The sequence below is a fragment of the Aspergillus tanneri genome (assembly GCF_003426965.1).
Source record: "Aspergillus tanneri strain NIH1004 chromosome Unknown AapTan_3_pilon_pilon_pilon, whole genome shotgun sequence".
NCBI classification, from domain to species: Eukaryota; Fungi; Ascomycota; class Eurotiomycetes; order Eurotiales; family Aspergillaceae; genus Aspergillus; species Aspergillus tanneri.
Genome location: NW_022984630.1, coordinates 613,649 through 641,024, shown reverse-complemented (window position 1 = coordinate 641,024; position 27,376 = coordinate 613,649). Strand labels below are relative to the sequence as shown.

General features: G+C 46.7%; 9 protein-coding genes across 9 annotated transcripts; 2 read left to right on the top strand and 7 right to left on the bottom strand.

Annotated features, from left to right (window-relative positions):
- Positions 1–339: 339 nt before the first annotated feature.
- ATNIH1004_004001 (uncharacterized protein) lies at positions 340–1,243 on the bottom strand (the record flags this gene model as incomplete). The annotated part of the gene is made up of 2 exons (XM_033568673.1): positions 340–1,113; positions 1,169–1,243. The coding sequence occupies 2 exons, from the start codon at positions 1,241–1,243 to the stop codon at positions 340–342; spliced, it is 849 nt and encodes a 282-aa protein (XP_033427479.1).
- A 639-nt stretch (positions 1,244–1,882) lies between these two features.
- On the top strand, positions 1,883–4,122 carry ATNIH1004_004000 (uncharacterized protein; the record flags this gene model as incomplete). The annotated part of the gene is made up of 2 exons (XM_033568672.1): positions 1,883–3,205; positions 3,280–4,122. 2 exons carry the CDS (start codon positions 1,883–1,885, stop codon positions 4,120–4,122), a joined length of 2,166 nt encoding a protein of 721 aa, XP_033427478.1.
- Positions 4,123–6,324: 2,202 nt separating this feature from the next.
- ATNIH1004_003999 (uncharacterized protein) lies at positions 6,325–8,285 on the bottom strand (the record flags this gene model as incomplete). The annotated part of the gene is made up of 2 exons (XM_033568671.1): positions 6,325–7,647; positions 7,710–8,285. 2 exons carry the CDS (start codon positions 8,283–8,285, stop codon positions 6,325–6,327), a joined length of 1,899 nt encoding a protein of 632 aa, XP_033427477.1.
- A 5,525-nt stretch (positions 8,286–13,810) lies between these two features.
- On the top strand, positions 13,811–14,140 carry ATNIH1004_003998 (uncharacterized protein; the record flags this gene model as incomplete). The annotated part of the gene is made up of 1 exon (XM_033568670.1): positions 13,811–14,140. The coding sequence occupies one exon, from the start codon at positions 13,811–13,813 to the stop codon at positions 14,138–14,140; it is 330 nt and encodes a 109-aa protein (XP_033427476.1).
- Positions 14,141–16,269: 2,129 nt separating this feature from the next.
- Positions 16,270–16,873, bottom strand: ATNIH1004_003997 (uncharacterized protein; the record flags this gene model as incomplete). The annotated part of the gene is made up of 4 exons (XM_033568669.1): positions 16,270–16,422; positions 16,479–16,531; positions 16,585–16,776; positions 16,837–16,873. 4 exons carry the CDS (start codon positions 16,871–16,873, stop codon positions 16,270–16,272), a joined length of 435 nt encoding a protein of 144 aa, XP_033427475.1.
- Positions 16,874–18,534: 1,661 nt separating this feature from the next.
- Positions 18,535–18,863, bottom strand: ATNIH1004_003996 (uncharacterized protein; the record flags this gene model as incomplete). The annotated part of the gene is made up of 2 exons (XM_033568668.1): positions 18,535–18,600; positions 18,648–18,863. 2 exons carry the CDS (start codon positions 18,861–18,863, stop codon positions 18,535–18,537), a joined length of 282 nt encoding a protein of 93 aa, XP_033427474.1.
- Positions 18,864–19,371: 508 nt separating this feature from the next.
- Positions 19,372–21,591, bottom strand: ATNIH1004_003995 (EthD domain-containing protein; the record flags this gene model as incomplete). The annotated part of the gene is made up of 3 exons (XM_033568667.1): positions 19,372–19,476; positions 19,555–19,860; positions 21,271–21,591. The coding sequence occupies 3 exons, from the start codon at positions 21,589–21,591 to the stop codon at positions 19,372–19,374; spliced, it is 732 nt and encodes a 243-aa protein (XP_033427473.1).
- A 2,720-nt stretch (positions 21,592–24,311) lies between these two features.
- On the bottom strand, positions 24,312–25,515 carry ATNIH1004_003994 (WD40 repeat domain-containing protein; the record flags this gene model as incomplete). Its single annotated transcript, XM_033568666.1, has 2 exons — positions 24,312–24,880; positions 24,927–25,515. 2 exons carry the CDS (start codon positions 25,513–25,515, stop codon positions 24,312–24,314), a joined length of 1,158 nt encoding a protein of 385 aa, XP_033427472.1.
- A 1,336-nt stretch (positions 25,516–26,851) lies between these two features.
- Positions 26,852–27,376, bottom strand: ATNIH1004_003993 (uncharacterized protein; the record flags this gene model as incomplete). The annotated part of the gene is made up of 2 exons (XM_033568665.1): positions 26,852–27,240; positions 27,289–27,376. 2 exons carry the CDS (start codon positions 27,374–27,376, stop codon positions 26,852–26,854), a joined length of 477 nt encoding a protein of 158 aa, XP_033427471.1.

The window sequence follows — 27,376 nt, the reverse complement described above, 5'->3', positions numbered from 1 at the left end:
TAAAATTAACGTACCCACTTTAGGTAAGGCGCTCGTTGCTGCCATTAAAATTAATGTTGACTTTACCATAGAAACCATATACAATGCCATACCAAGTTTGCACTCAAGAGCAAGTACGCTATGCCTGCGGGCATTCAAAGGATGGTCAATTCGTGAAATGCGAGATGCACGCCAACAAAGAGGAGCTGAGATGCTCGAGTACACAGATACAGTATAAGGAAGTCAAAGTTTCAACCCACAGATGCAGGGCGTGTCTGCAGAGCGCTTGAAAGGCTAGGAAACCAACAAGTAGGTTCTCTCTTACCATTAAGGCGCTCGATAAGTAACCAGACCAGGAACTTAACGCTTGCCAATACCTGATTTGTCCTCCAATTTGACTGCAAGGGCTTTTATTTCCTCCTCAGCTACCGCTGGATCCACATTTCCTTGAACAGCGGAGTTTTCAAAATCAAAGACCTTCACACCGTGCTCTGTTATCAGGAAGTTGTATTTATTGAGGTCCCCATGAACGATTCCAAATGTATGCAGCAGATGGACAGCTTCCGTGCAATCTTTAAGATTTTGTATATCTGGGGGTTTCCCCGAAATTTCCTCCATTAAGAAGCCAACTATTCGAGCCTTTGTTTCCTCGTAGACGAAGCCAATAAATCTCGGCGCATGTGGAAAGCCAGACAATGTTAGAGTAGAGTATACCGAAACCTCTCGCTGTAAGGCCGGAATTTCATGTTTAAATCGTGCAACCTTTAGTATCCACGTCCCATCACCACACCTTACACGAGAGATACGATCACTGATACGAGAAATTGTTGTCAGGTCTAAAAGGTTAATAAAGATGGTAGAAGGAATATTAATCTGTCCGAGGTCCAGTCCGTGTGGCGAAAATTCGTCTGGGGTGCTCTCGATGCCCTGGAAGCTCCTTCGAACAGTAAGCGTTTCCCATTTATCCTCCCACCTCGGAATTTTTCGCAGCTTCGAAAGAACTCGGTAGCCATCTGTTCTGCAATCAGGCGGAAGGATATCTTCATCAAGGATCGAAACATATACGATCCGCGAATTTCTCCTTATCCGATACAGAAAATCATTTTCCTCCAGATCTAGGGACAATAATTCCTCCTTAACTCTTTAGTAGAAGTCCTGCTGCAGTGGTTAAATTCAGGATATATCTCACATTATTCGGTGTTGCCGTGGCTGGCTGGCCAAGCAGAGGTAGCAGTGAGCTGATGCCTCTAGCTAGGGATGCCATTAAGAACCAGAGAGTAGGCCAAATCTGCAATCGAAATGGGTGAGAGATGCCAAGCATACCAATAAAGCGCTCAAGGTGCATGAGACGACGATGTCAAGAGCATCGATGCTGGGCTCGAGTCATGACTATTTATCCCTAGGGGCGCTTAATAAGCACTCCTAGCTAAGTAAGTGTCAAATAATAGTTATGACCGTGGGTGGACCAGAATCATGTGACTAGATCGGGGTAAAGACCCCGCGGAGCACACAACTAAAACAACAACCAAGAAGAATAATCAAGAAGAGCCCAACCCAGCTTAATTTATTCAAATAAGACCTTTTTACCAATCGTACTCTATTTCCTCTTCGGGACTAGCCATATATCTGACAGCAAGTTAACTAACGTAACTAGTTAACTGGTAATAAGTGGTGATTCCTCGGGAGAAAGGGGACGCTGATTGGTCTGTTTAGTACCCACCAATCAAAGTGGTACGTAGCGGATTACTGGAGCAACGGATAAGGTCCAGGCGGCAGAACAAACAAAATTATTGGCTCACATAATTACCACTCCAATTAAGGATTTCTGGCAAGCAGCCACGCCAAAATAAATATCACACCAGTTCCCAGGTTGATGATGGCCGCTTATCCAACAGCGGCCAGAATGTCCCTTCAGGAAATACAGGAGTTGCGCCGGCGCCTTGAAGAAGAGCAGCGACTACGGGAAGAAGCCGAAAAACAACTAAAGCTCCAAACTCAAGAAACGACACTTCCCGAATTTCTCGACGCCTGCCATGAACACTTATTTCTCGGTCTCTCCGTACAGAAAGACAAAGACTCGTCAACAAAGGGCGACCCCGCGAACGCCGACCGTAAACTTCGACCGGCTAAGATCCGAGAGTGGACCAACTTTCCAAACGAACAGACTTCAATATGGGAGGACCTGATGAATACTGAGTTCGTGACCGAACGCCATTTTACACCACTTTTGGCGTTGAAGGAATATGGGAAAGAAGCACGAGAGAGGATGGTAAGCTCAGAGTTGGATTTGGGTTACTTTCAACGACAGACTGTTGAGTCACGCGTCGCTTCAATCGTCAAGCAGCTACACGCGAATCCGCGACTTCGACAAACCTTTTGTCTGAATGGAGACGTCACCTTTGAAAACCACGCCAATACCCTAACGGACGAGTCGAACATCATAGCGGATATGGGTTCTCTGAGCCTAACTCAAAATCAGCCACGTCGCTCCGGTCGCTTGGCCGCAAAATCGGGCAGTGCTGGGCTCTCAGCTCAGCTGCCAGGAAGAAGCCAGAACGCTACACAGCCAAGGAATTCCCGACCCCGAGCCGACCAGTTTTGTGTTTATAATAAGGGCCCGGAGGGAAAGGTCCCGGCGTTTATTATCGAATACAAGGCGCCCCATAAAGTTTCTCTCGCCCATGTTAAATCTGGACTTCAAGACATGGACCTTGATGAAGTACTCCGCTTACAAAGAGAGGAATCACCAGAAGACATCTGCCGACGTGTTGTAGCGGCAGTGATCACCCAAACGTTTTCCTACATGATTCATGGAGGTCTGGAGTATGGCTATGTGTGTACTGGTGAAGTGTTTATATTTCTTCGTGTACTTCATAATGACCCTTCCACCGTATATTACTACTTGTCAGTACCAGAAGAAGATGTTGGACAAACAACAGGATGGACAGGTGATCTGAACGGCGATAACCGGCTACATTTAACTGCGCTCGGTCAGGTACTTGCTTTCACTCTCCGCGCTTTACGAGTACCGACACGGGACATCGCTTGGACAACCTCGGCAGTACGCAGACTCAAGACCTGGGAGATGGTATACGACGATCTTTTGGATGAAATCGCAGAGAAGGACATTCCTTCTTCCGACTTTAAACCATCGACACAGAGTCGGAACGAATACTGTCGTGCATCCCCAGTAAAGACCAGGTCAAATCTGCTACCGTTGCGTCCTGTAGTTCTTCGCAAAACGAGGTTGTTTAGTCATGATGATGACGCCGGGGATGGCTTTGATCCTAACACGCCTAGTCGACGACCCCGAAAACCCCGCCTTCCTCAACCGTCGGCTTCCTCGTCATTACGGCAGTGGAAAAATCGCAAGGTTCACGCTCCAAAGGCAAGTCTCGGCAGTATTGCACACAGCAGTGCCTCCTGGGCCTGATCAAGGGAGGAGAATTGGACCGGAAATGTCCCAATGTGTCAGACCACGGGATTGATCGGCACCGACTGAATCGGACAACTCTTATTCGTCGGCTAGACCGTCAGCTCTCCAGCAATAATCTGCAGCTTGATTCGCAGCTGGGGTGCGAATCGTTGCACGTTCACGGGAGTCGCGGGGCGCTGTTTAAAATCACACTGTGGTCACATGGATATACCTTTGTAGGAAAAGGTGTGCCAATCGAGTTTGTGAAGGGCTCGAAGTACGAGGAGCTTATATATTCATATCTCACTCCAATCCAAGGGGTATCCGTGCCAGTGCTACTTGGCAGCCTGCGACTCCGCTGCCCATTCTTTTATGACGGTATTGCCGAGATTGTTCATCTAATGTTTATGGGTTTTGCCGGAAGAACCCTTGCAAGCCTGCATGATCTCGATCGCGATCGACTAATTCAACAAGCCGAGAAATCCTTGCAGGCGATTCACGATCTACGCGTGCTTCAGGGTGATCCAATATCCGGCAACATGGTCGAGGAAAATGGACGGGTGATGTTCATTGATTTTGAGCGGGCAACTTTGCAAACCCGACGAATACCACTGGATGGCATTTCACCTAATCAGAAACGCAAGCGAGAGTTCTGCTCAGAGAAGAGCCCAAACAAGCATCTTTGCTGTTTTGAGCGCGAGAAGCAACGCATGCGACATGGACTATGATGGGGCCGTATTATACTCGGAAATTAATACTCGAAGATGACTATTCAGTTGTGCTGTGTGGCTAAGAACTCAATGGTTCCCTCTGGAAGTACCCTCAAATCAACAGACAATACGCCGAAAAATAAGACGGAAAAGGGGGGGAATGAAGGCGTCGATCAATTCCAAAAAGCGCATTCTTCCAGGTTAAAATTCGCTTTTTGTCTTGCTGAGTCGTTGGCGCTTTAACTCCCTGCGCTAATGTATAAAAGATTAGTCTCATCCTTCCGCCAATTAACATGGCCTTTCTGAGGAGAGGTGAACTATTTTTAAGATCACCCAATACGGAAAAGAGCCGCCCTCGTGAGCGCTACGTGCAAAACCATGGCCAGCATCACCCAATTTTATACATACTGGCCATTTCCCGCCTCAAACACTTCGCCTCTTTTGTTCTGATTAGTGGCATTGTGTTGCGAGGTTTTCCTTATCAACAGGCGACCTAACATTACTAATGGCCTCACCCGGTTGTCATGGTTCCGTATCGACACGTTGTATTTGATCTACGAACGAATGGACGTCACGCTCGATCGACTTCAGGCGTTTCATAAATTTACCGAAGAGCACATTTCAATTGTCTGTCGGGAGGCTAGTAAATAGGATCACAGTTATTTGCGCTCGACTGACTGGCGTACGATAGGTACTGAATGCTCTGAGATTTGTTCACTACGAACTCGATATCAACTATGTCGGACCTGTCTACGAGAATTTATACTTTTCATATGATGGAGCCATCAAGCTCGGTATAAGCAATCAAATTTTTAATGAGGAAATTACTAAGAACACGAATAGGAAATATTGGGGCCTCTCTGATCTGCAACTCTAAAATGTCTATGTGTGCATGTGCGTGTTTCTTCTCTTCTTTGTTCCGTTCTTGGCAAATTAGTGAGGAACTGGTGGATAAACAATACAATTTATGCATTCTTCTCAATGTGGTAGCTATCACGATCAACGTGGATATAGCTCTTGGCTGAACACAAGAGTAATGTCGGGAAGGTACTGTAGTGTTGTAGTTCAGAGGAAAGGTTAATTGTTCTGGATCCTGTTCCGACCTAATTACCATCGACCAGCAAACGCGACGGTGGGTTTCATGCTGCTTGAGAAAAGGGGACCGAATTGGTCTGTTGTGGTATCCACCAATCAAAGCAGATTACATGAGCAACTGGATACGATCCAAGCAAACAAAGAAAGTCCATTGGCTGTAGCCTACAATCACTCCTATTCAGGTTAGATACAACCAGAATGTCCCTCCAGGAGCTGTGCCGGCTCCTTGAGCAACGACTCCGAGAAGAGCAGCGCCAACAGCGTTTTGCTTGCATCAAATATGATTTTCTAAAATACGCTGATGTGAAAACGTCGCGTTGCACCTTGAGCGCCTGGACACTTCTGGTGGCTGAACACTTCCGGTGGCTGAACACTTCTGGTGGCTGAACACTTCTGGTGCCTGGACACTTCTGGTGTCTGAACACTTCTGGTGCCTGGAAACTTCTGGTGTTCCCGCCAATTAGTCTGGATTTCTCCGAGAGCAATGTGACGGCGCTGTACGACCTGACTATATAAAGCGAGAACAGGTCAAGGACGCTGTCCTTGAATCGTAGTCTTTTGCTCCTGGCGCAGCGGGTTTCTCAATCGAATGTTCCCGATTGGGCAGACCAACAAGCAAGCCGAATGATCGCAGGTAGAAGAACAAGCGTCGATAATATTAAAGGTGTTCAATATTCGGGTGGTCATAAAAGTATGCGGCGATAATCTTACTGTTGGTTTAATATTCTTGATGCTCAAATATTAAACAGCCATAAGATTAAGGCAGTTTATTATTAGGGCTGCGGGAAGATTTTATGCTTTAAAAATTAAGCCAGCGGGAATATTATCGCCTCGCAAATATTAAAACTGTCTAATCTTCCCTTTACTCTAATATTAGAATGCGATAATATTCTGGACGCTCGGTGTTATCGCAGGTTTAAGACCGAACGAACAACCCGGTCATTTAGGCGGTTGGTTCAGCGAGCTGATTGGCGCGCATCGAGTTGCATTTTGGGCGCTAAAGCCTGGTCTACAACGGGTATGATATAGAGAGGACATAGAAGGTCAATAAACGCAGTATATGACTAAACATAAAGGTTCTACGTAGAAGGGTTTATACCCCTGTTGTGGGGATATCTAAAGCCATTACGATTTCAGGAAGCCTCTCCTTGCATAGACTGGTGATCGGTGCAGAAGCAACTGTTCCTTCTGAGAAGCCTCTCGGATGATCTCCTCGAAAGGCATAACTGTCCTGGTCGCCCTAACTGAGACTCTCCACGACATGCTTGAGTCGCTGTCATACTGCTCATCGACAAGTTCCCAGTGAAGACGCACATTTGCGTCACCACCAGGTTGTGACACCTGCATCAAATTCAGTGTTCCAGTAACCTGAGAGTAGTCTAGCCAAAGGTTCTCCACAGGCCCGCGGAGACCGTGCACTCTGTTGAAATTTTCCGAGAACCGGATTGTCCCGGCAAATACACCCAAAAAGTCACCTTTGTATAGTGGAATTATGGGACAAACAGAAAGGAAGCTCTCATCCTTGGGCTGAAGGGTTATGAAGTCAGACTTGTCCCGTCCACCTTCCGATATCGATCCACTATCGAATGTAACACCCAGGTAGTCAGCTAAAACCAACGTTGGCTGTGCTGTCAGCTTGAATTTAGCTTCTTCATCATTGGAGAGCCACTTATTGGTGATACTGTTCCATGAAGACCCTTCGACCTGCAACCTCTGCGCCACGTCTGGAAGATCCAAATATGATCTCCGTGTGACGTCTCCATCACTTAGCTTAAGAATTCGGTTCTCAAGCTGTTCGATTTGAGTTGCGTAAACCTTTTCCCACTTCACAACTGTATCTACCAGGGAGACCTCTGAGTTCTTAGGGTATCCCTTGCAGTAGCTGTCGAAGTCTTTTGTTCGATAAAGAAGGATTTTATCAACACCGGCTTTCCGCATTTCAAACAGGCTCTTCCAAAAATTGCGACACTGCCGCTGATTTTCTGTACCCAGTCTATATCCAGTTTCCTCCATGAATTTCTTGGTTGCGACCTTCTCCGCCACAGTAAATCCATCTGCAGGTCCTTTGGCTGTCGGTAATGTCGCAGAATCAAGGAGTTTTGCTCCTTTCAAAATGATTTCCCAGTATATAGATTCATTATACCGAGCTTGCATCTCCTTACCTGCAAACAGAGCGATGTCCCTCTTTACTACCCGGACGGCCCTATTATAGTCATACCCAGAAATCTCATCAACATATTGTCGAATCTTGTGAGGCTCTGATGTAGCATTGACTGTCTTTGTCTGATGACCGCACTTCCCTATGGTCCAGTTGACTCTGACGCATTCCATCAATATAGTTGTCATGGTTTTCATCGCGTAGGCAGAATCTAGCCAGGACGGTAAAGAAGGTAGCGCTTTCGAGTTTGGCGTCGATGAAGGGTCGGCACCACCGGGGCTGGATACAGACTAAATGCTCGCGTCATTAGATGCAGCAATAGAAAGCTCAAAAATCCAGAAAGATCACCTACTTGGGTACATTGTTCTGACCGGGGGGGCTTCTCCGCATCAACTCGAGATGATGCCGAGCTTGCAACATCCTGATGAGCTGTCCCATTCGTGGTGGCTGCTGATGTTTCAGCAACCCTCTGCTCGCCTAGGTTAAACACCATACTGGTTGTCGCAGCTCCCTCATTTTTCCCGGAGTCGGGTGTCTCGCTAAGCTTGTTAATAATAGTCGAGCACTTTTGTCTCCTTTTCCTTTTCTTCCTGGCAGGACGGGTCAACCCCTTAAAATCATTCCGGTCGGCGTGCGAGAGGAGCCGATACGATCCACGAATTTCGCGCGGCGGGGTGAGGGGAGTTTGAGGAGCAGAGACATTTTCCAGCGGCAGAGGCGACGTTTCCTCAGAACCAGTCTCAAGTCGAGTTTTATGGACCAGGGTAGGTGTCAGCTTATAGCGATGTAGGTAGCCTAAGCTCGTATACTTACCGGAAATCTGTGTAACAAGGGATTGTAGCAGCTCCTCACTACTCTGACGGATGCCACAGAGTGTAAGAAGTTCTCGGAGCTTTTGAGTTGCCAGAATCTGGATTTCTTCCTCCATAATACTGCATCTGTTGGGTATTGGCTGGAATGCAAAGGCCTTGATCAGTTTATAATCTGCAACCACATTTCTAGAGCTTTCCATCGCGGAATGCCATCTCTCACACCACCATAGGTAGGGTGGAGAAAGTGCAACCAGCCAAGTCACGGCATAAATGCGTCATAGCTTTTCAGGGGCAGAATGTCACTCCAAAGTGGAGAAAGGAGTGGCATTGACCCAATCATGGTTGATGACTGGCGCAAGTCGTGATCAGGATCACTATTGGTCGATGTGCGGAGCCGTAGTATGTGGAATATTTTGTCTATTACAATAACTTAGATTCTGTGGTATGGTACTGTAGATCCTATTCTGATTAGTCTTTAAACAAGGACATGAGTTTTCAGTTATGTGGATAAATATTAGGAATACGTTGGATATACTTTGTAACCTTTAGGCTATCTAAGAACAAGGGTCTTGGTTGTCGAGACGAATCGGTGACGTGATTACAGATCATCTAGGAAAACACACATGTACTCCTATAGCCAACTTCTCTCATAAGATCATATGATCAACTCTTGGGAGTAGCGCTGATGGTCCTAGGAGCGACATCACTTTTATAGAGAGCCCCAAAGCTCCCATGGCCTAGCCAGTTCTTCACAGGAACCTGGTTCTTTCCTGCAGGAAGAGCGGCACCCCTGTCCCCTTCGACTCTACCCATGGCTTCAATCAGGTTCCTACTTAGAAGATTTTACGGTAAAGCAACAAAAAGAAAAAGAAAAGAAAAGAAATCGAATGATAGTTCCTAATATCCTATTCGTGACTCTGTACATACTGTAACTAACTAATACTCAGGCTTTGCACAAATACCAATTTCCTAGCCCCACATTCTTTCATACTCACTCCTGTCTTCTGAAATCGGATTCAAACTCTTCTATTGTTGTTCGAATTGGCCGTGGATAGTAGGTGGCCTGTTTTTTGTTTAGTGTATGGAAGCCTCGTACTGTGTCCGTAAGGTGTATCTTACCAGATGGGAGTCGAAACCGGACCAGAATCCCGTAGAATCGGCCAGAAATGTATAGACTCGGCCAGAATCTCTCAGTCGGATTCCCAAACAAACATCGGCATCGCACATCTTGCTGTATTCGCATACTTTCTTCATGATGCTCGCCCTCCGTCTATCTCTCCTCTGCCGGAGGGATTTCTTCCACGACTCTGAAGCCCTCCGTACCCTCCGTCCGTCAAAAGTTTCCGTCGACATTATCTTGAAGGGCTGGACAAAAAAAACAAGAAAGAACGGTACTTCGAAGGTAATTTGATATCTCTAGCATCCTACGTCCTAAGAAACAAAGTATATATACTTGTTTTATAGATGGCTTAGTGGTAAAATAGCAATTGATTGTTCTTATTGAGGCCATGTAAACTGTAGTAATGAGTGATCAGTAAAGTAAGATGCATTTTCATGTTCAAAAACAAGGGTATGTTCATACAAGCCTAGGCCGCCTTTTACCTTCATCTTCTTTTAGGGTATCATAAAGTAGAGGGTGAACTAAAAATGAACCCTCCAAAAAGTGTTGATTGTTTATACTCGGGACCACACTGATTAAACTTCCCAAGGGATCAATGACGAAAGCACTTGACGTTCAACACCGATCACTACCAGATAAGGAGGGGCAGTTGGTTAAACCAGTCTCTTTATTTCTGGCCCCAGGACATTATGGAGGGCAAGTCTTCCGAGGTCCTTTACCAAATGGGGAAGATAAGGTATTTTTACTCTCCTCCAGTACCGACAGATAACACAACTACAAAATGATCTAAACATTCAACTGATGCCAAATATTCAGTTATGAACTTGCAAGGAAGATTTGTTCGGGCAGCACCAGCAATTTTCTGCTATGGCTTGTCTTTTCAACATTTTTCCCTAAATCAACTATCGAGTCTGGACAGCCGAAGGAATCTGAAGGCCTCAATTGCCCACCTCATTTAACCTGGGTAATTGTCTGTTAAACATCCACTCGATGGGGATCCATAATTATTTACCACTAAATTACAAGGCATAACATTCCCGGTTGGTGAAGTTCATTTCATTCAGCTTGTACTGAATACTTTTCTCTTCTTTTGAACACTACAATCAACCAGATTTGCTTTCCTGATATCTAATCTTATATTGTTACAGGCTCCTTAGCTCCTTCTAACATGGTGAAATCTCATCTGGGCAATTAATTTCCCCCCTGGTATTCAAGTATTATGTAGATTCTAAATAGTATGGGAGTAATCCGAGTAAAATGGCCTTGTAGAAATACATTCTGTATTCCCAATTATCGTTCTGCTGTGTGAAGAGATCCAAGGAAACAAAAATAATCTGGAGGTGAACTGCATCTGGTTGAACGTTTATTGGTGATATTAAGAATGGGTATCATTGCCTGCACTTACTGGGAGAAGGGGGTTGGCGGTGACGGGTATGGGTTGGGTCGATCTAGAGAGGCTAGACACTGTTCATTATGGAGGGCAAGTCTTACGGGGGGTCCTTACCCAATAGGGAGCATCAATTTGGAACGGTCAACATACCAAATAGTTCGGTGATAAACCAGTGCAGGGAAATTTGTTGGGGGCAGTACTAGTCCTTCTATGTATTTTCTTGTCGGACCCTAAATCAATAACCGATTTAAGGCCTCAATATCCCACCTCATTTAACATGGGCAATTGGCTGTTGAGCATCCCTTCGACAGGGGGTCTATAATTATCTACAGCTTAAATACAATGCTCAGTCGGTGAAGCTCACTTTGTTCAACCTGTATTGTATACTTTTATTTAGAACATTACATCCAACAGACCAGCTAATTTTACCGGGTCACGATTAGCTTAGCTCCTTTCAACAATATGTTGAAAGAGCATCTGAGCAGTTGATCCTTTCCCTTGAATTCTACCATATTACGAATCCATCTCTCTTCTAGCATAGACCGATTTTCTGATACTCTTGAGAGCCTCGGCTACCCTCTTGGGAGGTAAAGCTAAGGTCTCAGGAGCACAACAACTCCCAGGGACATACTCATTAATCTTGGGAGTAGCGGACGTGCCCATGGGAGGTCAAACCATGCTCCTGGGAAATACAACTATCCCAAGAACTTGGGTTGCTCTCCCCGTATACACTTATTTAATACCCGTTGCTGTGACCAAACGCCATCTTCGTGCCAAAACAATGTCCAAGAAATTTAAGAAATAGTGGGAGGAGGCGGTGCGACGGGTATCCTTTTTTGTAACCAAAGAATAAGAGCCCAGAACCAGCAGGCTTCCAAGTTAGATACAAAATCCTGGTTGACAAGAGAAGACCAACTTTGTGCTTCTATTCTCTAAAAGTACTAGATGTACCCCAAAGTGGAGAAAGGAGTAGTGCTGAGCCAATTACAGCGAGTGTTAAGTCAAGTTTGATATTCTCTTACTATTGGCCAAAACAAAGATTTAAATAGACACATAGAGAATGGATACGTTGTAGCATGCTAAAGTGAACAGCATACTTTTATGATTAGGAGGAAATAAGAAACTATGCAGCAGATGGAATGATTGCCCTTTTTATAGGTCTTAAGAGGCTTAATTTCCCTCATTTCCCTCATTTTCTCCCAATCACAAGGGTATGAAATTGTCAAAACCGGACCGTGCCCCTGGCTGCTCAGATAGCAGCTTTAGGGACCGGTGACCTGTTTGTTCATCATCCCTGCTATGTTCATGCTCAACTTTCAAGGGCGGATGTTGGTGTTATTCCAAAGTGGAGACAGGAGTAAAATTGGCCCAATTATAGTTCAACGAAGGCACAACGCCGGAAGGACCCTTGCAAGCAGACATGATATCGATCGCGGTCGACTAATTCAACAAGCCGAGAAATCCTTGCAGGCGATTCACGATCTACGCATGCTTCACTCGGCTTTCGCCGCGGCGACCTTGAAGATCGAGAATAGTGAAGTGTGCATGATACTATTCCTAAGGAAGAGAAGAGTACTACTTCAGCAGGGGCTGCACCCTCTGGGGTCTCTGCTGCTCCGCTTCCGGAGCTGCAGCTCCTGGCGTCACTTCCGGAGCTCCCGTGTTTCTTTTGAAGGCTGCTGAGACGGTGTTTCCAAATACTCGCTGGGATAATATTGCTCAGTTGGGTGTGGAAACTGGGTAAGATGCTTTTCGGCTTGGGTTGAGTTCATTGTGTTCATGCCTCTGGAGTACTGTACTGAAAGTGCCCAATGTCTTGGGATCCATTTATCGGGCCACGCAGAGTCATTATATATGCCAGCGGCAAGAAGCTGGGAACGCGCTAGCTTCCTGCGGTACGAGCCCTGCTATTGGGCCTACTGAAGCTGGGCGCTAAGGGAGCATTGTAACCTTGAAAAGCGGATTTTGCACGCGCAAAATAGAAAACGTCTTTTACCCACTAAATCCGAAAGTGTGGCATCTGAACGAATAATCGTGGCCTTCAGCGATAATATAATAGATCTTTGGTCTTTTGCACATATGTAGACTTTCTCAACTTTTTCCAACATAAATACCGACATCCTCCTTTCAGACAGTTAGTTCGACCCAAGAGCCTCAAAATATGAACTTCATCGCATGGGTAACCAACCACGTTGCAAACCAAAGGAAGTATGCCGCACTCGAAACAACCAAAGCACTTGAGGACAAGCAGGAAGTCTGCCCGCCAGAAACGAGACCGTCGCAGAACCAGTCTGATAAAGAAATCATCCGAATATAGCCGGATGTGCGGGGCAGATGTTTGTTTAGGTATACGTATCAGGGAGACAGGGCGGGTTTATATATTTTCTGCGGATGCTTCGGGATTTTGGGCATTCGTAGGGTCACAATTAGTATACTTCCCAGACATGCATATGTGCTCCAGTGGCTGATTCCTTAGGACTCCTATTATCCAACCCCAAGCCAGATAACTGATCAAGACTCCATCAGTTTATGAGACCAAGACTTGTTGGCGGATCAACAGACGATCGATGTAAAGGGATGGAACCCATTTGACCTCTCGGGCCACTGTCCCTATTGTCCCTATTGTCCCTACTGTCCCTTTTGGCCCTGTTGGCACCTTTGGCCCATCGGCGCTCGATCCATATCACGTGACTTTCCACCCTGTTTGTTTACCGCTCATCTTCCTGTTCCTTTCTTCCCTTCAACGATTCCTTTTTGTACATAGCCTATCTTATAGGTTCTACGGGTTCAGCCCCTGACAGTCGAAACGGAAGTCCTGGAGTCCGACTAAAGTGCATTAGGTTAGACAGTTACGATAGATCTTGGAGGAGGGCTGGTTTGTATTTAACCTAGGTCCGTCATACCCCGGGTCCGTTACGCTGTAGGACGAGTGCCAATCCGATTCGAATCCCTATAATACAACCCCTGCCAAGACTACATTGGCCCCACTGTATCAGGATGCTGACTCAGCCCCTAATGACCAACTTGATCTGCATTCAGTTCCCACCCCTGTAGAAAAATGTGGTGACTTTCGATCGGGTCAATGTCGGAAGAATATCGGACCTCAAACCATGATTAATCCAGGCCAAACAATGAAGCTGATGGTTATGAGCCGTGTTGGACAACGAGACAAAGGATATGGGGTTTGTACTGTGATCACACCCCCTTCTGAAAATGTGGCCTCCGAGAATCGTGGCCTCCGAGAATCGTGGTCTCCGAGAATTGTGGCCTCCGAGAATCGTTGTCTCCGAAAATCGTGGTCTCTGAGAATCGTGGCCTCCGAGAATCGTGGCCTCCCGAAAATCGTGGCGCCCGGCGCTAATATAATAAAGCTTTGGTCTGTGGTGGAGGCTACCAATTTACGTCTTCTGACCAGTGGACATTTTACTACATTTGGCCGGCAGCTATTTCACGGCTTTTAACCTCCAATTTTCTCACTCATCTTAGTGGCTAGTGGCTCTCCCATCCGCCAACTATACCGCCCAGCGCTCCGTGGGGAGCCCTAGGGCATACTATTCCCTGAGGGGAACTTTCCCTAAGGCGAACTATACTCTGGGGCGTACTATCCCCTGAGGAGTACCATCCCTGGGGCGTACTATGCCCTGAGGCATACTATTCCCTAAGGGGAGCTTTCCCTAAGGCGAACTATACTCTGGGGCGTACTATCCCCTGAGGCATACTATTCCCTAAGGGGAGCTTTCCCTAAGGCGAACTATTCTCTGGGGCGTACCATCCCTGGGGCGTACTATCCCCCGAGGCGTGCTTCCTCTGGGGCGTACTATGCCCTGAGGCATACTATTCCCTAAGGGGAGATTTCCCTAAGGCGAACTATTCTCTGGGGCGTACTATCCCCTGAGGCGTACCTTCCCTGGGGCGCAATATCCCCTGAGCCATACTATAGGCTGAGGAGAACTTGTAAAGCGGAAGCTCGCATTCTCCCCCGGGATCCGTTAGGAGACTTACAACCCAACTTGGACAATCTTCCCGCAGTGGGCGTATATATGTAGTGGCTATATCACTGCACCGGCACAACCCCCCCAGAGCCGATTATAGCTCCTACATTGCCTGCTGGCTAGCTTGTGTGGCGATGATTTCGGGACCCTGGCGTACCAGGCCTCATCGTTCAGCTGGAAATTGGAAGGCAACCGCCTCACCCCCCTTTTCCTGTGGAACATGGATGGGCAATGCATGCGTTGCTGCCTTCGGCTCGTAGCCCCTGTGATACTCTGATCTGACAGTTTGCCCCATATGCAAAGGGGGGATCTCTCCAATACCTAATTCCTTTGAACTAATTCCTTTAGGACTCCTATTATCCAACTCCAAGCCAGATAACTGATAAGGACATTATCAGTTCACGAGACCAAGACCAGTCTATGGCTTAAGAAGGGATCAAACTAAAAGATGTTGATCTATACTATAACCTTGGCAAATACTAAACTGCATTTGGTTAAACCACTTTGGCTTAGATGTAACAAAAATCTGTGGCTGATCAATCCCGTGCAGTGTTTTGATGCGGCGGTTAAGCTGTCGGCGAATTATTGACAAGAAGCAAGGACACAGCAGGCCAGCAGCCCAGGAGGATGCTTGTACCTCGCACTGTTGCAAAACCATCGCGTCCAACTGGATCTAGTAAATATCACCTTCAAGTGCCGCAACGAGCAGGGCAATTGGAAAACTATAAATGACATGGTCATTGATCCAGCCGATCCGTCTGGAGTGGAGCAGCTAAGAAATATGCTCGCAACTGGCAAGCAACCTTCTATGATAAAAATCTGCGGCTGATTAAATGCGGCGGTTGAGGATGGGACAAACACTATTTTCGTGGCATATGGAGGAGAGCTAACCGTCAACAAGGAGATGGTGGCATCTGTCAAGGAGGCGCTAGATACAGACAAAGAGTAGGGAAGAGGGACAAAACGACGGAATCAAGAACCGAGTGAACTGAGTGACTAGATTTGTCAAGCATGCCCATACCAACTTCGTATGCACTGTATCTGTCTATGGACTGTATTTGTCCAAGGACTATATCTGTCCAAGGACTATATCTGTCCAAGGACTATATCTGTCCAAGGACTATATCTGTCCAAGGACTATATCTGTCCAAGGACTATATCTGTCCAAGGACTATATCTGTCCAAGGAATGTATCTGTCCGAGGACGGCTGTCCGAGGACGACTGTTCAAGGACGACTGTTCAAGGACGACTGTCCAAGGACGGCTGTCCAAGGACTGTATCTGTCCAGGGACTGCATCTGTCCATGGACAACTGTCCAAGGCTAGGCTGAGACCTGAAACACCTGGTCTTAATGCAGTAGCCGTGGTTACTCACCCTCGGCGGCGGCTAATTCAAGGGAAATGTCAGATATTCGGACAGTCCCGAATAGGAAATAGGATTCTAATTGTAAACGGGTCTTAAATCGATGGTTTTAGGTATAAATTATTTCTTAAAGACCAAGTTAAAAGGGTTAAATGGAAACTAAAGACAAAAACTAAATAAGTTGGTACTGTACTAAATACACGAATCCGCAAATATCCAGTTACTATTATGCCCTTTAATTTGCTCTCACCCTTAGTCGCCACTTAAGCGGTACGGAGGTTCGAGGGGTGACCACACGCTTCCTCTTCCGGGGATTCTCGTCACTCTTCAACTTGTTAGGCGTCTCGTCTCCAACTCCATTCTGTCCCAGTGTTTCGTGAGGAGCTGTCTGCGTGCTTGCTACGATCATTAGCCAGGCGCATTAAGTCAGAATATAATACGTACCATCCACGTAGCTTGGCCTCTTGTCGCATGTAGGGGTGGCTGTTGCACGCTCGCTGTGATCTATTAGTAATGGCCACAAGTAGGAAGGCAAAAGTGCTGTACGTACCATCGACAAGAACTGCGCCTCCAGGGGCAGGAACATGAATAGGGGGCTCGGGTGACCCAGGTTCAGTGCTTTGTCTCTTAGGGTATCCATAAATCGCCTCCCAGTCTACAATGTAGATAGGGTTCTCACGAGAACCATATGGACTATCTCCACAATCAATAAGAACTGGGTTATACTTTGAGCTCCCGAGACCTTGAACCAGAGAGGGTATTAGCAACAGTTTAGTTATCTTTAGCAGCAAGTAGGTGATACCTTGGCTCGCATCCACGACTTTAGATGGCGGGGACATTGTTATTGTTGCAAAGAGGGATTTCAGTGAGTGGTTCGCGAAAGAGGAGTGCAGTCTAGTTGAGAGGGATCAGGAGACCCTTTTATATCCCATTTATACCAGAGACAATCAAAGCCCCTTATCCCAACAGTTTAGTGCTTCTGCAATATCGGGCTCACAAAGAAAGAGCAATTGGATATGAATCAACCCTGGGGCCTGGGAATGTCGTCATCAGCGTTATCTTAAGCTCTAGTCAGTTCTAAATTTGCACACATATAGGTGGCTGAGACAGTATAGCCAGTGCACGCATGGCCTAGATAGCACTTGGTTGGCTATCATTGCTCCCAAAGGCCGTCGCATGCCAGTCACCCCATGTCCAAGGCAGAATATCTGTGCCGGCGTCGTATTTCAACTCCATAGATAATTCAAACGGTTGGTTCTCGGTGCTTCCGGTGCCCCCGGTGGTGAAATGGCACTGTTGTTTAACTTTCAGGGGCTTGTTGCATCCATATTCAAGGCAACAATGGCTTCAATCGGGATGGGAACAGGACTAACCACTGGTTATCATCATTCCGCGTGATCCAACAACGGCACGCACTGCTCTTGGTTGACATCATAATGCTCAATACTAAATATAGATGTTAATTATATAGGCCTGTCTGTCTTGGAGAAGGTTGGTCCGCTATATAAAGCAGAGAACCTACTAGTCAAGTAATTCTTCTTCAATCCTCAACTCTACCACTCGATTTCCCTTGTGTCTCTTCAGTCCATCTCATCCTTAATCATGTCTTATACTTTCAACATCTTCAGTGACATTGTCATTTACCTATGCCCAGAACAGCCAGCAAAGGCAGATGTTCGTCAAAACTCCGCTCAAGATAGAAGTGAGCCCGAGAACCAGCACTTCGAGGGAAATTATTCGGAAACGAGCAGAGGTAGGATGAGCTTTTAGATCTATTAAGGTATTAATAGCTTGATAGCAAGCTCAACGGAGACTGAGACTATGTATAATGGCCTTCCAAGTGACTCGCATACTTACTGTGAAGACCTCCAAGATAATGGTAAGAGATGTTCCCTGCAATCGAAGCACAGATGCTAATATATTTTAGCAAATATTGCAATCAAGACATACCTCTGCACTCTCTGCGGCCACGACTCCGTTGAATTAGTACTAGGTTGTGGCCATGCCTGCTGTTCTGCTTGTTTCAGCGAACATTTTCATAAGTATGTAGTTGAGATGAGTCAGGTTAGTGAGGAACAGCATCGGCGCCAGCATCTGACAAGCCATATGTTGCTTCCACGTTGTCCTCTTTGTTCGAAGCATCTTCCAGGATGTTACGAGAGCGAGCATCAATTTGACCTGGAGGGCTTTTACTTTCCTGTTAGATGCCTTGGCGTTTGCCATCAGAATTGTTTTGCCCAAGGGTACATGGTGCAGGGAGTGCGGATAAAATTCCCCCCTTTTCATCATCTTAATAGCAGTGTAATTAGGCAAAGTGTTGTTTATAATGTTCCTCCCTCTCTCGGCGTCACAGTAGGTACGCTAATCTATATCGAACAAATCGTTCCACCTTCAGCCATACAAATAGAAGGACTAGACTCCTGGTAGTCGCTCCAGGAGAAAACCAACAAGTGTAGTACTGTGTCATTTCAATCACAAAATTATCCCCGCCTGTTTTGGTTCATGAATCATATTTCGCCGCCAGCTCTTGCCAGGTTATCCACCGGGGCGTGGGGTAGTAAAGTATCTAAAATTTTATTAGTCTCGTTTAGAAAACTTCATCTTAACACCTACTAATTCTTCTTGGGAAGGAATCCATCGTTCATTCGAATTAAACACGTAAATCTGGCCGCTATCTTTTAGCCGGACCAGCATCGAGATATCCGCGTTGCACTCCTGGCAGAATTCAAACGCCTTCCTGAATAAAGTTCCTCCTCGTCGATAATGTTGTTGGCGTCTTGCCTTCGAGTTGTTGGACTGACGGCCACGGATCTTTCTTGGCTTTGCCATTTTTGGGAGATTTCTAGAATATTTACAGCAAAGGACATAAAAGGGAAGTGGCTACTTAACTTCAAAGCTTTGGGAAGTTCATGCCTTTATATTATTCCTATGCTCACCCTCTCCGCGCGACCGAAGGCTATATAGGTAAAGACTAAAGATCATCCCGAAACACAAGGTTGTAGTCAAGTAGAGACTATACCCAGTTTATGATAGCCAGCATTTACCCATCCTCGCCTCTGGAGGTGAGCTGTGGTGAGCCGGGTGAGCTTTAACTGTTGCTCTGACTTAAGTAGGGTGCGGTCCATTTTGGTACCGGCTGGCCCCCCTCGGTCTGTTCCAAATCAGTAAATCCCTCGCTCACCCACAACAGAGGGCTGCAGGTGATAGAAGGCGGCCGGTCATAGAGGGCCGTGGGTGAGCGAGGGCTGCTGGTCATAGTGGGCTGCCGGTCACAGAGGGCTGCAGGTGATAGAAGGCGGCCGGTCATAGAAGGCCGTGGGTGAGCGAGGGCTGCTGGTCATAGTGGGCTGCCGGTCACAGAGGGCTGCAGGTCATAGAAGGCGGTGGGCCATTGAGGGCCGTGGGTGAGCGAGGGCTGCTGGTCGTAGAGGGCGGCCGCCTTCTATGACCTGCAGCCTTCTATGGCCGGCCGCCTTCTAGGAATAAGTTCACAGGCCGTGGTAGACTCAGTGGTGCAAACAGACTCAGTGGTCGGGACAGACTCAGTAGTGCGAAGAGACTCAATAGTGCGGGCAGACTCACTGGTGCGAAGAGACTTAGTAGCGCGGACAGACTCAGTAGTGGGGACAGACTCACTGGTGCGGAAGGACTCAGTGGTGCGGACGGACTCTGTAGTGAGGACAGACTCCGTAGTACGAACAGACTCAGTAGTGGGGACAGACTCTCTGGTGCGGAAGGACTCAGTGGTGCGGACGGACTCAGTAGTATGAACAGACTCGGTGGTGCGGACAGACTCGGGGTTTGCCGGTACCAAAACGGGCCGCACCTACTAGTATACTATGGCTTTACCCCTAACCAAACACAAATGTCTGAGAATTGAGGCCGTGGTGTCATAGCCTTTGCAGAAGGCATAGACTAACCAAAGTCTCTTACCACATCACTGTTTTCTGTCGCCCTCGAAAATATGAGCACCCTCCTAGGTCTGATCTGAGAATATGTGGCTCAGCTTAAGAGGTTCTTATAAATATGAGCTATGTCGGCTGGAGAGAAACGTCTCAGAGCAGTTAACCACTTGAGAATCATTTCTTATTCTGTTGTCTGAGACATGTAGACTCTTTTGTGTGTTACATCATAAATATGCATTCATGATGACACGTTTATAGTTAGACCATCATATGAAGTAGCCAGACATGGAAAGCTCGATTCAGAAGGCCTCTCTTGAGAGGGAAGCCTTCTTGTGAATTTCCTCTTGTGAGGAAAGCAGTCACATGAGAATTCCCATGAAAGCAATGGCGAGACAAGAGGGGATAGATCATGTGAACCTGCTCATCGAGCGGTATACCTTCTAGAACAGCCGTCTCGTACCCTATTCAATCATAAGATATGGGTGTATGGTAAGGACACTGGTCTTATTGGTCGCAGCTGACCAAACCTATAGTTAGTGGGACCACTCCGCTTGGTAATCCGCACAAAAAGAAAAGGAATTTCTATTGGTGGCTGTGAAAATATTCAGCAGGCACGCGGCTGTTTCGCCGCCCAAAAACTCCAGAGTAGGATTCCGTCCAATACTTAGTTAGCCCTTCCGCAGCGGTAGTCCCACTGCCACCAGGAGTCGGAGTAACGGACCAATGAAACCCCATTTTGGAACCGCAGAAAGGATGGCTGCGGGAGTCACTGCGGCACTAAGCTTTCGTTACTCCGTAGCTTCTGCAGCGTTGTCAGCCTGAGGCGCTAGCAACGCAAGCCAGCGATGAATTTATTAACCCGATCGAAAATCATCACTTTTTTTTTTGTTTTTACAGGGCATGCAAAGGGGTGGGAACAACTAAATCGAATCAAATTGCCTCCTCAAGGAACCAAGTCAGCACCTGATACGGTGGGGCCAACTTAGTCTTGCCGTCCCCCATTTAAATCTACCCAAGTACTGTTGTGGAACTACAGTAGGTCTGAGGAATTGGCATTGAATAGAGTGAACTAAGCCATTGAATTGGATGAGCGAACTTAGTTAGTATACAGGAATTTCGTCTGTGGGAAGACATATATAAGCGAGGACTTCGCCGATCTTTCGGGTAATCCTTCGGGCCGATCCCATATTCATAACAAGTACCATCCAGCACCAATATCATAGCCTAAGTCTGTTTATCTTATTTCGTGGTCTCCGTGACGTCCCCAACAATGACCACCCCCGTCTTCGAGCGGTCATAGAACTTATCCTCGTCCGCCGCAATCTGCGCACTGATTTCGGGGCATAGGCCTTCGCCACGCAGGCCTCCCAGCTCGCCTGATCCGCGAACGTCATCTCGGCCAGACAGTCATAATCGTAGTCGGATTGTTGGCCGACAACCACGGTTGCTGGAGTTGTCGCGTTGCGTGCCGAGGCACCGTCTGGCGCCGCTTCGACGGCCGTGCGAGCAATGTAGACGCGCCTGTGGGAGAGCGGGAAGTCGTCGCCGACCAGGCGCTTGAAGAGCTCGATGTGTGCTTCGTAGTGCTGCTTGAAATCTTCTGGGGAGATTCCTGGGAGGCGGTGGGCGTAGACGAGGACTTTGAATGTCATTTTGTTTTAAGAAGAGAAAAAATTGTGGAGAGACGGTGATGATTTTGGATTCGATAGTGGCCGAAGTTTCCCATTTAAAATCCGCTTGACTCAATCCACATGCTGGGATTTTGCTTGGTATGGCGGCTATTTCTAGAACAGACTCGAAATCCCTCGAAGGATCCAGAGTAAGCCAGCACCGGGCTGTTCGACCTCCCGTTCTCTTTCTTTCCTCACTTCATCCCCTCTATCTTGCACTCAATACCGCGCCCCTGCAATTCCGCCTGCCCAACCGGACTCCCCATCTGCTGCCCACCCGCTCCCTTTCTTTTCCGTCGGCTTCCATCAGGCGACCAAGCAATCGAGTAGACCAACCCACTATGCCCTTCAAGAGTTGTGCACTAACTGGTGACCAGATTCCAAATCCTGATCGTCTTATTCAATACACTCAATTGCAAAACCGCCGCAAGAGTCTTATACTCTCCGATTGTATTTCAAACCCTAGTGCCAAGGCAGACTAAACTATATTAGGGATATTTAAGGGAAAAGTTATTTTCCGGAAGTATAACATGTATTGTACTAAACTGTTAGATGACAGTAAATTACGGTAGTTGTGTATGGTGCTTGTATTTGGAAACCATGGTATCTAGAAGCTTCTTTGATGCAAACTAGCCAAACCCCCAGAAGTAGGCGCCTCGAGGATCTGGCAATCTGTCAACATAACCTCTCTTTGTCTCCTACAGAATCTGTCACGGTCGACGTGGCAATTTGGAGCTTTGTCCCAGGTTACTTGATACAGATAGTGCTCTGCAATACCTGTTTTAGTGGTGCAATATCCATGACCCTGCTTATTATTTTACTCGGCCTGTTAGCTGCAGCTTCCCTCCCCTAGACTCCTTGGTAGACACCACATGGTGCTGGCTAACATCCGATGTCTCACATACTAGACTCCTCTGTGGCATTGATTGCCTTGGGGATGATGTTCCGTTTTTACAACGATAATAATAACTCTTAAATTAACCCGCCTGATTTATGGACTCAAACTCCATTGTATGCCCCACCCCTGGCGACTTCGGCCCTGAACGTACGCCATCCGTATTTTGCCCATCTCCTAAGCATGTACTTGATAAACCTTATACCCCTTGCATTAATCCCAGCCCGACCAGCCCGGCTTCTTCCAGGAGCCTGAAAGAAATCCGGGACCACATAGAGAACAGCCATATATTTATTATATGATTGAGTGGAAGGTAACTCTAAACAACCGAACTATGTCAAAGGACACAGAACAAGACCTGGTTGTAGCTCCCAGTTCGAAATGGCAGCAGATACAGGAAGATGCAGATAATATTCTGCGTCGGAAAATACGCCGCAACCAACGGGTGAGATCAGACAATACTGCGGTCAAAGTATCTGTAAATGACCGTTCGCAATCTGACTTAAATAAGCGCTATAACGGCACTAACGTTAATTAGAAACCCATAGAAAAGCAGCTTTTGATGTGGGGAAATCTGTTTTGTCTTGGGAAGAAGCTCAGACTCTATATATCTATAAATTATATTGAGGACACAGACCCCCTCCTTCGCGGAAGGGGAGATAAGAGAGGAAAATTATTAGTGACCAAGAGAATACTTACAGAACAAGATATTCGGGTTGATACTAAGCATGTTTCTAGGGTACCCTTAGTTTAATAAGATATGTATAAGACAATGCGTTGTCCTGGGCCACTATATTACCACGATAGACAGTGGTGTTGGCAGGACCCTTTGGGGAAAAAAGCACTACAGACTTACAACACTTTATATGAGGAGACTTGTCCAATATGTTAAAGAAGGAGGTATTTTAGAGACCCACAATAATCTTCCGGACGATGTTCGTGAAGATCTATACGCAAAGGAGAAACAGCGATAAAAAAAAACAAAAAAAATAACAATCAACTAAGTGGATTAATGGGTTAACTAATTAATATTAATATTCTCCCGGCACAGCCATCCCAATCTGTTACACCTGTAACAGCAAGCACAGCGGGGCTCGTTTTAAGTACAACGTCCACCGAGTCTATTAATATTTCCGGACTCCTCGATGTAGCAGTGGATAAATATACCAACTGGCAACTATCACGGGTGAGCAGCAGAGACCTACAGGGACGATATTATAAAAGCACGTGATATGGCGTTGAAAAACTGTCTCGACCTTAAACAAATTCTAAGGGATTAAGACCCAGATTTCTTTATTAAGCAGGGTGTGACGATTGGTGTCGCGCGCCGGTTCGTTAGTGATATTATTAACTGGGTCAAGTGGTGTGGACAGAACAAATAATGATAAGGCGCATCGAATTGTTGGCTAGGCTTTATACTGTTTATTAGATACTGTAAACTGCTCCATTAGAAATACAGAATTTCCGGAAACTGGCGTCACCACTACATACTCTCTTCTTCTTTCTGAATCCTTGGCGCCGAGATAAAGCCATTTCTAAAATGGAAAGGAATAACAATCTTCCAGAATCATTTCTTGTATGGTGGTGAAGCAACAGAAACATTACATTAAGCTTGTATTAACCCTGTACGGGCGGTCGGTGGTATGCATATTAGCGCCATGGCGGGAAATTTAACAAATCATAAACCAGAGGCAATTACTGGAACGTTTCGCCACAAACTGAAAAAAAAGTATATAAGGTTCAGCTATCCCAGACCCTCCTTTTAAGCAGAGATTAGAAAATATGTGTGCGCATGAAACGCGGACGGCTAGTCCATAGGTACAGAGAACCCAATAAAAGAAACACGCCCATCACTATAGCCAAGAGCAAGGATACCATCTTTAATAGCGGAACAGCTAGTCTGACGATACTTAGAAGGCAGCCACAGTGCTTTTTCGCCTCCAACAATCACCCAGTTGTTTAGAGATATTTGAGGGACACGGGTATGTGAAGTTGGGGTGCATTTATCTCCCTGGCCCTCATCGCTGGAGACCACCGACGCAACCGAAGATAAATGGCCCTTGGGCGTCTGGCGTTCCAGGCCGGTCTTGGCATCCCAGAGCTTGACGGTCTGGTCGCGGGAGCCTGAGGCCACCGTCTGACCGTCGGGCGAGAAGGCCACCGATTGAACCGAAGCTGAATGGCCCTTGAGCATCTTGCGTTCCAGGCCGGTCTTGGCATCCCAGAGCTTGACGGTCTGGTCGTAGGAGCCTGAGGCCACCGTCTGACCGTCGGGCGAGAAGGCCACCGATTGAACTGAATCTGAATGGCCCTCGAGCGTCTGGCGTTCCAGGCCGGTCTTGGCATCCCAGAGCTTGATGGTCTGATCGTAGGAGCCTGAGGCCACCGTCTGACCGTCGGGCGAGAAGGCCACCGATTAAACCGAAAAATAAATGGCCCTTGAGCATCTGGCGTTCCAGGCCGGTCTTGGCATCCCAGAGCTTGACGGTCTGGTCGCGGGAGCCTGAGGCCACCGTCTGACCGTCGGGCGAGAAGGCCACCGATTGAACCGAAGCTGAATGGCCCTTAAGCGTCTGGCGTTCCAGGCCGGTCTTGGCATCCCAGAGCTTGACGGTCTGGTCGCGGGAGCCTGAGGCCACCGTCTGACCGTCGGGCGAGAAGGCCACCGACGTAACCGAAAATAAATGGCCCTTGAGCGTCTTGCGTTCCAGGCCGGTCTTGGCATCCCAGAGCTTGACAGTCTGGTCGCGGGAGCCTGAGGCCACCGTCTGACCGTCGGGCGAGAAGGCCACCGATTGAACCGAAGCTGAATGGCCCTTGAGCGTCTGGTGTTCCAGGCCGGTCTTGGCATCCCAGAGCTTGACGGTCTGGTCGCGGGAGCCTGAGGCCACCGTCTGACCGTCGGGGTCTGACCGTCGGGCGAGAAGGCCACCGATTGAACCCAAGATGAATGGCCCTCGAGCGTTTGTAAATCTGCACTCCAGAAGTCGTCCATTCGTGGTGCTACACATATCCACCTAGGAATCTCTTTTTCAAAATTTCTTCTAATAATAGACTTTCTGGGAGAGAATATTAGTCCAGAACAATAAAGTTAAAGTGGAGCAGCATTTGCAATTTGCATGTTTTTAAGAATAAATTGTTTGGCGTCGTGTAAAAAGTCCACTATGTCCGATGATGTTTTGCTCTAAAATTTCTATTTTAGTGTATAGAAGTAGTAGATTTCCCAGGCATTACCCCTATGGCTGACTGCAAAGTGTTTATAATACTAATAGTCTCTGGGATCAACTCCATTAGACTCATTGCTTCCAACCAATGGAGAAAATGGATTTTTAAGAAAGAAAGAACCTCAGTAGTAGTAAGCAACTTGCTTTGTTCCAGATGAGTCACCCAGTAGCGACAGGAGTATTGCAGTTCTTCCGGGAGGTATTGGTTAATAGCCTGACGGGTGATATCTGCACGCTGCATTCCATAACTTGGTAGGCCGCATAGATTTTGTTTCAGGCAACTGTTCATAATGCGAAGGCAATGTAAGGTTATACGTGTATGCATGTCCTCCTCGTTTATATAAAACCCGCTTTTTGTGTTAACAAGAAAGTCTCGAAATAATAAATGTAAAATGCGGACTGGGGCATCTTCTTTCTCTGGCACACTAAGAACTAAGTGTAGCATGCTTAACAGGTTGCCGATATCTTTTTTTGGCATATCAAGAAGCTGCCCAAGTGCATTGATTGAGAGTGGAGTAGCAAGGATAATAATAGTCCCAATAATATCCTGAAACTGCTTCCCAAGTTCCATTGACTCATCCTCGTCATCAGTATCAAGAAGCTGATGTAGTACAGGTAAGTATATCTTCCCCATCTGTGATGCAGATGTGGCTGCTTTTAATTTGAGAAAATTTTCAAGACGCTTTTCTAGAGATAGCTTTCCTTTTCCAACAAAGCGACACACTGTGGCGGCAAAGATAAACAAGGGGACAGCCATTCCAACCAGTCTTTCTATAACAGCATCTCCAGGCCAGTCCGAAGGAAGTGAGCGCTCGTCTCTTATCTTTAAAAGTCTGTCTTTTAGAAAGAGACGTATATATGTTCTATCACTGGTTTGGAAGCTGTGGAGGACTAGATCCTGATGGTTATCATACTTCTTAAAGCCAAGGCGGATGGAAGTTCAGGCCTGCTGGTAGAAATATTCGCAGTGCATGAGTAGATTGCTGGATCCGGGGTAAAAGTTGAAGTATAACTTAATGTCGCTTTCTTGTTCGCACTCATCCAAAGCGTCGATCACAATTACAGTGATATGGGCTGATTTAGATTAAGCTTAAAGTGGTTGAAGAAGAAGTTTTCAATTGTCCTAAGAGATTTGTGAAATATTTGGATCATTCTTAATCGCTTTTGAGACAAGGGGTGCTAGATCCCCATGGCTGGTTACCAACTGTCTTGTAATAGTTGATATTAGTCGTTTTGCATTGCCACGGTCTGCTTCGCCCCTTTTGAAGAAGAAGCTCGCGCCTAGCTGCCCATTCTCCTTAAAGGACTTTGCGACTGTTCGGGCGATGGTAGACTTTCCTGTTCCTGCCATGCCATTTAACCAAAATATACATTTTCCATGTGGCGAAACAGCCCATTCTGCAATTGTTTCACGAAGCTCGGTTCTAGTGCCCGGAAGACAATTATCTTCATGCTGGTCCGCATACGAGCTGAACTCGGCTCCACACGCAATTGGTAGCTTGTCCAGAGGGTCTGCACTTGGTTAATAAATCCCCCAACTTATAAGCCTATATAATCTACCTTCACTGAACGTATTAATAACCGTGCCAGGATTACTCCCTATTTGCACTCCATAATTATGACCAGAAAATGAATTTGTAGATGCCAT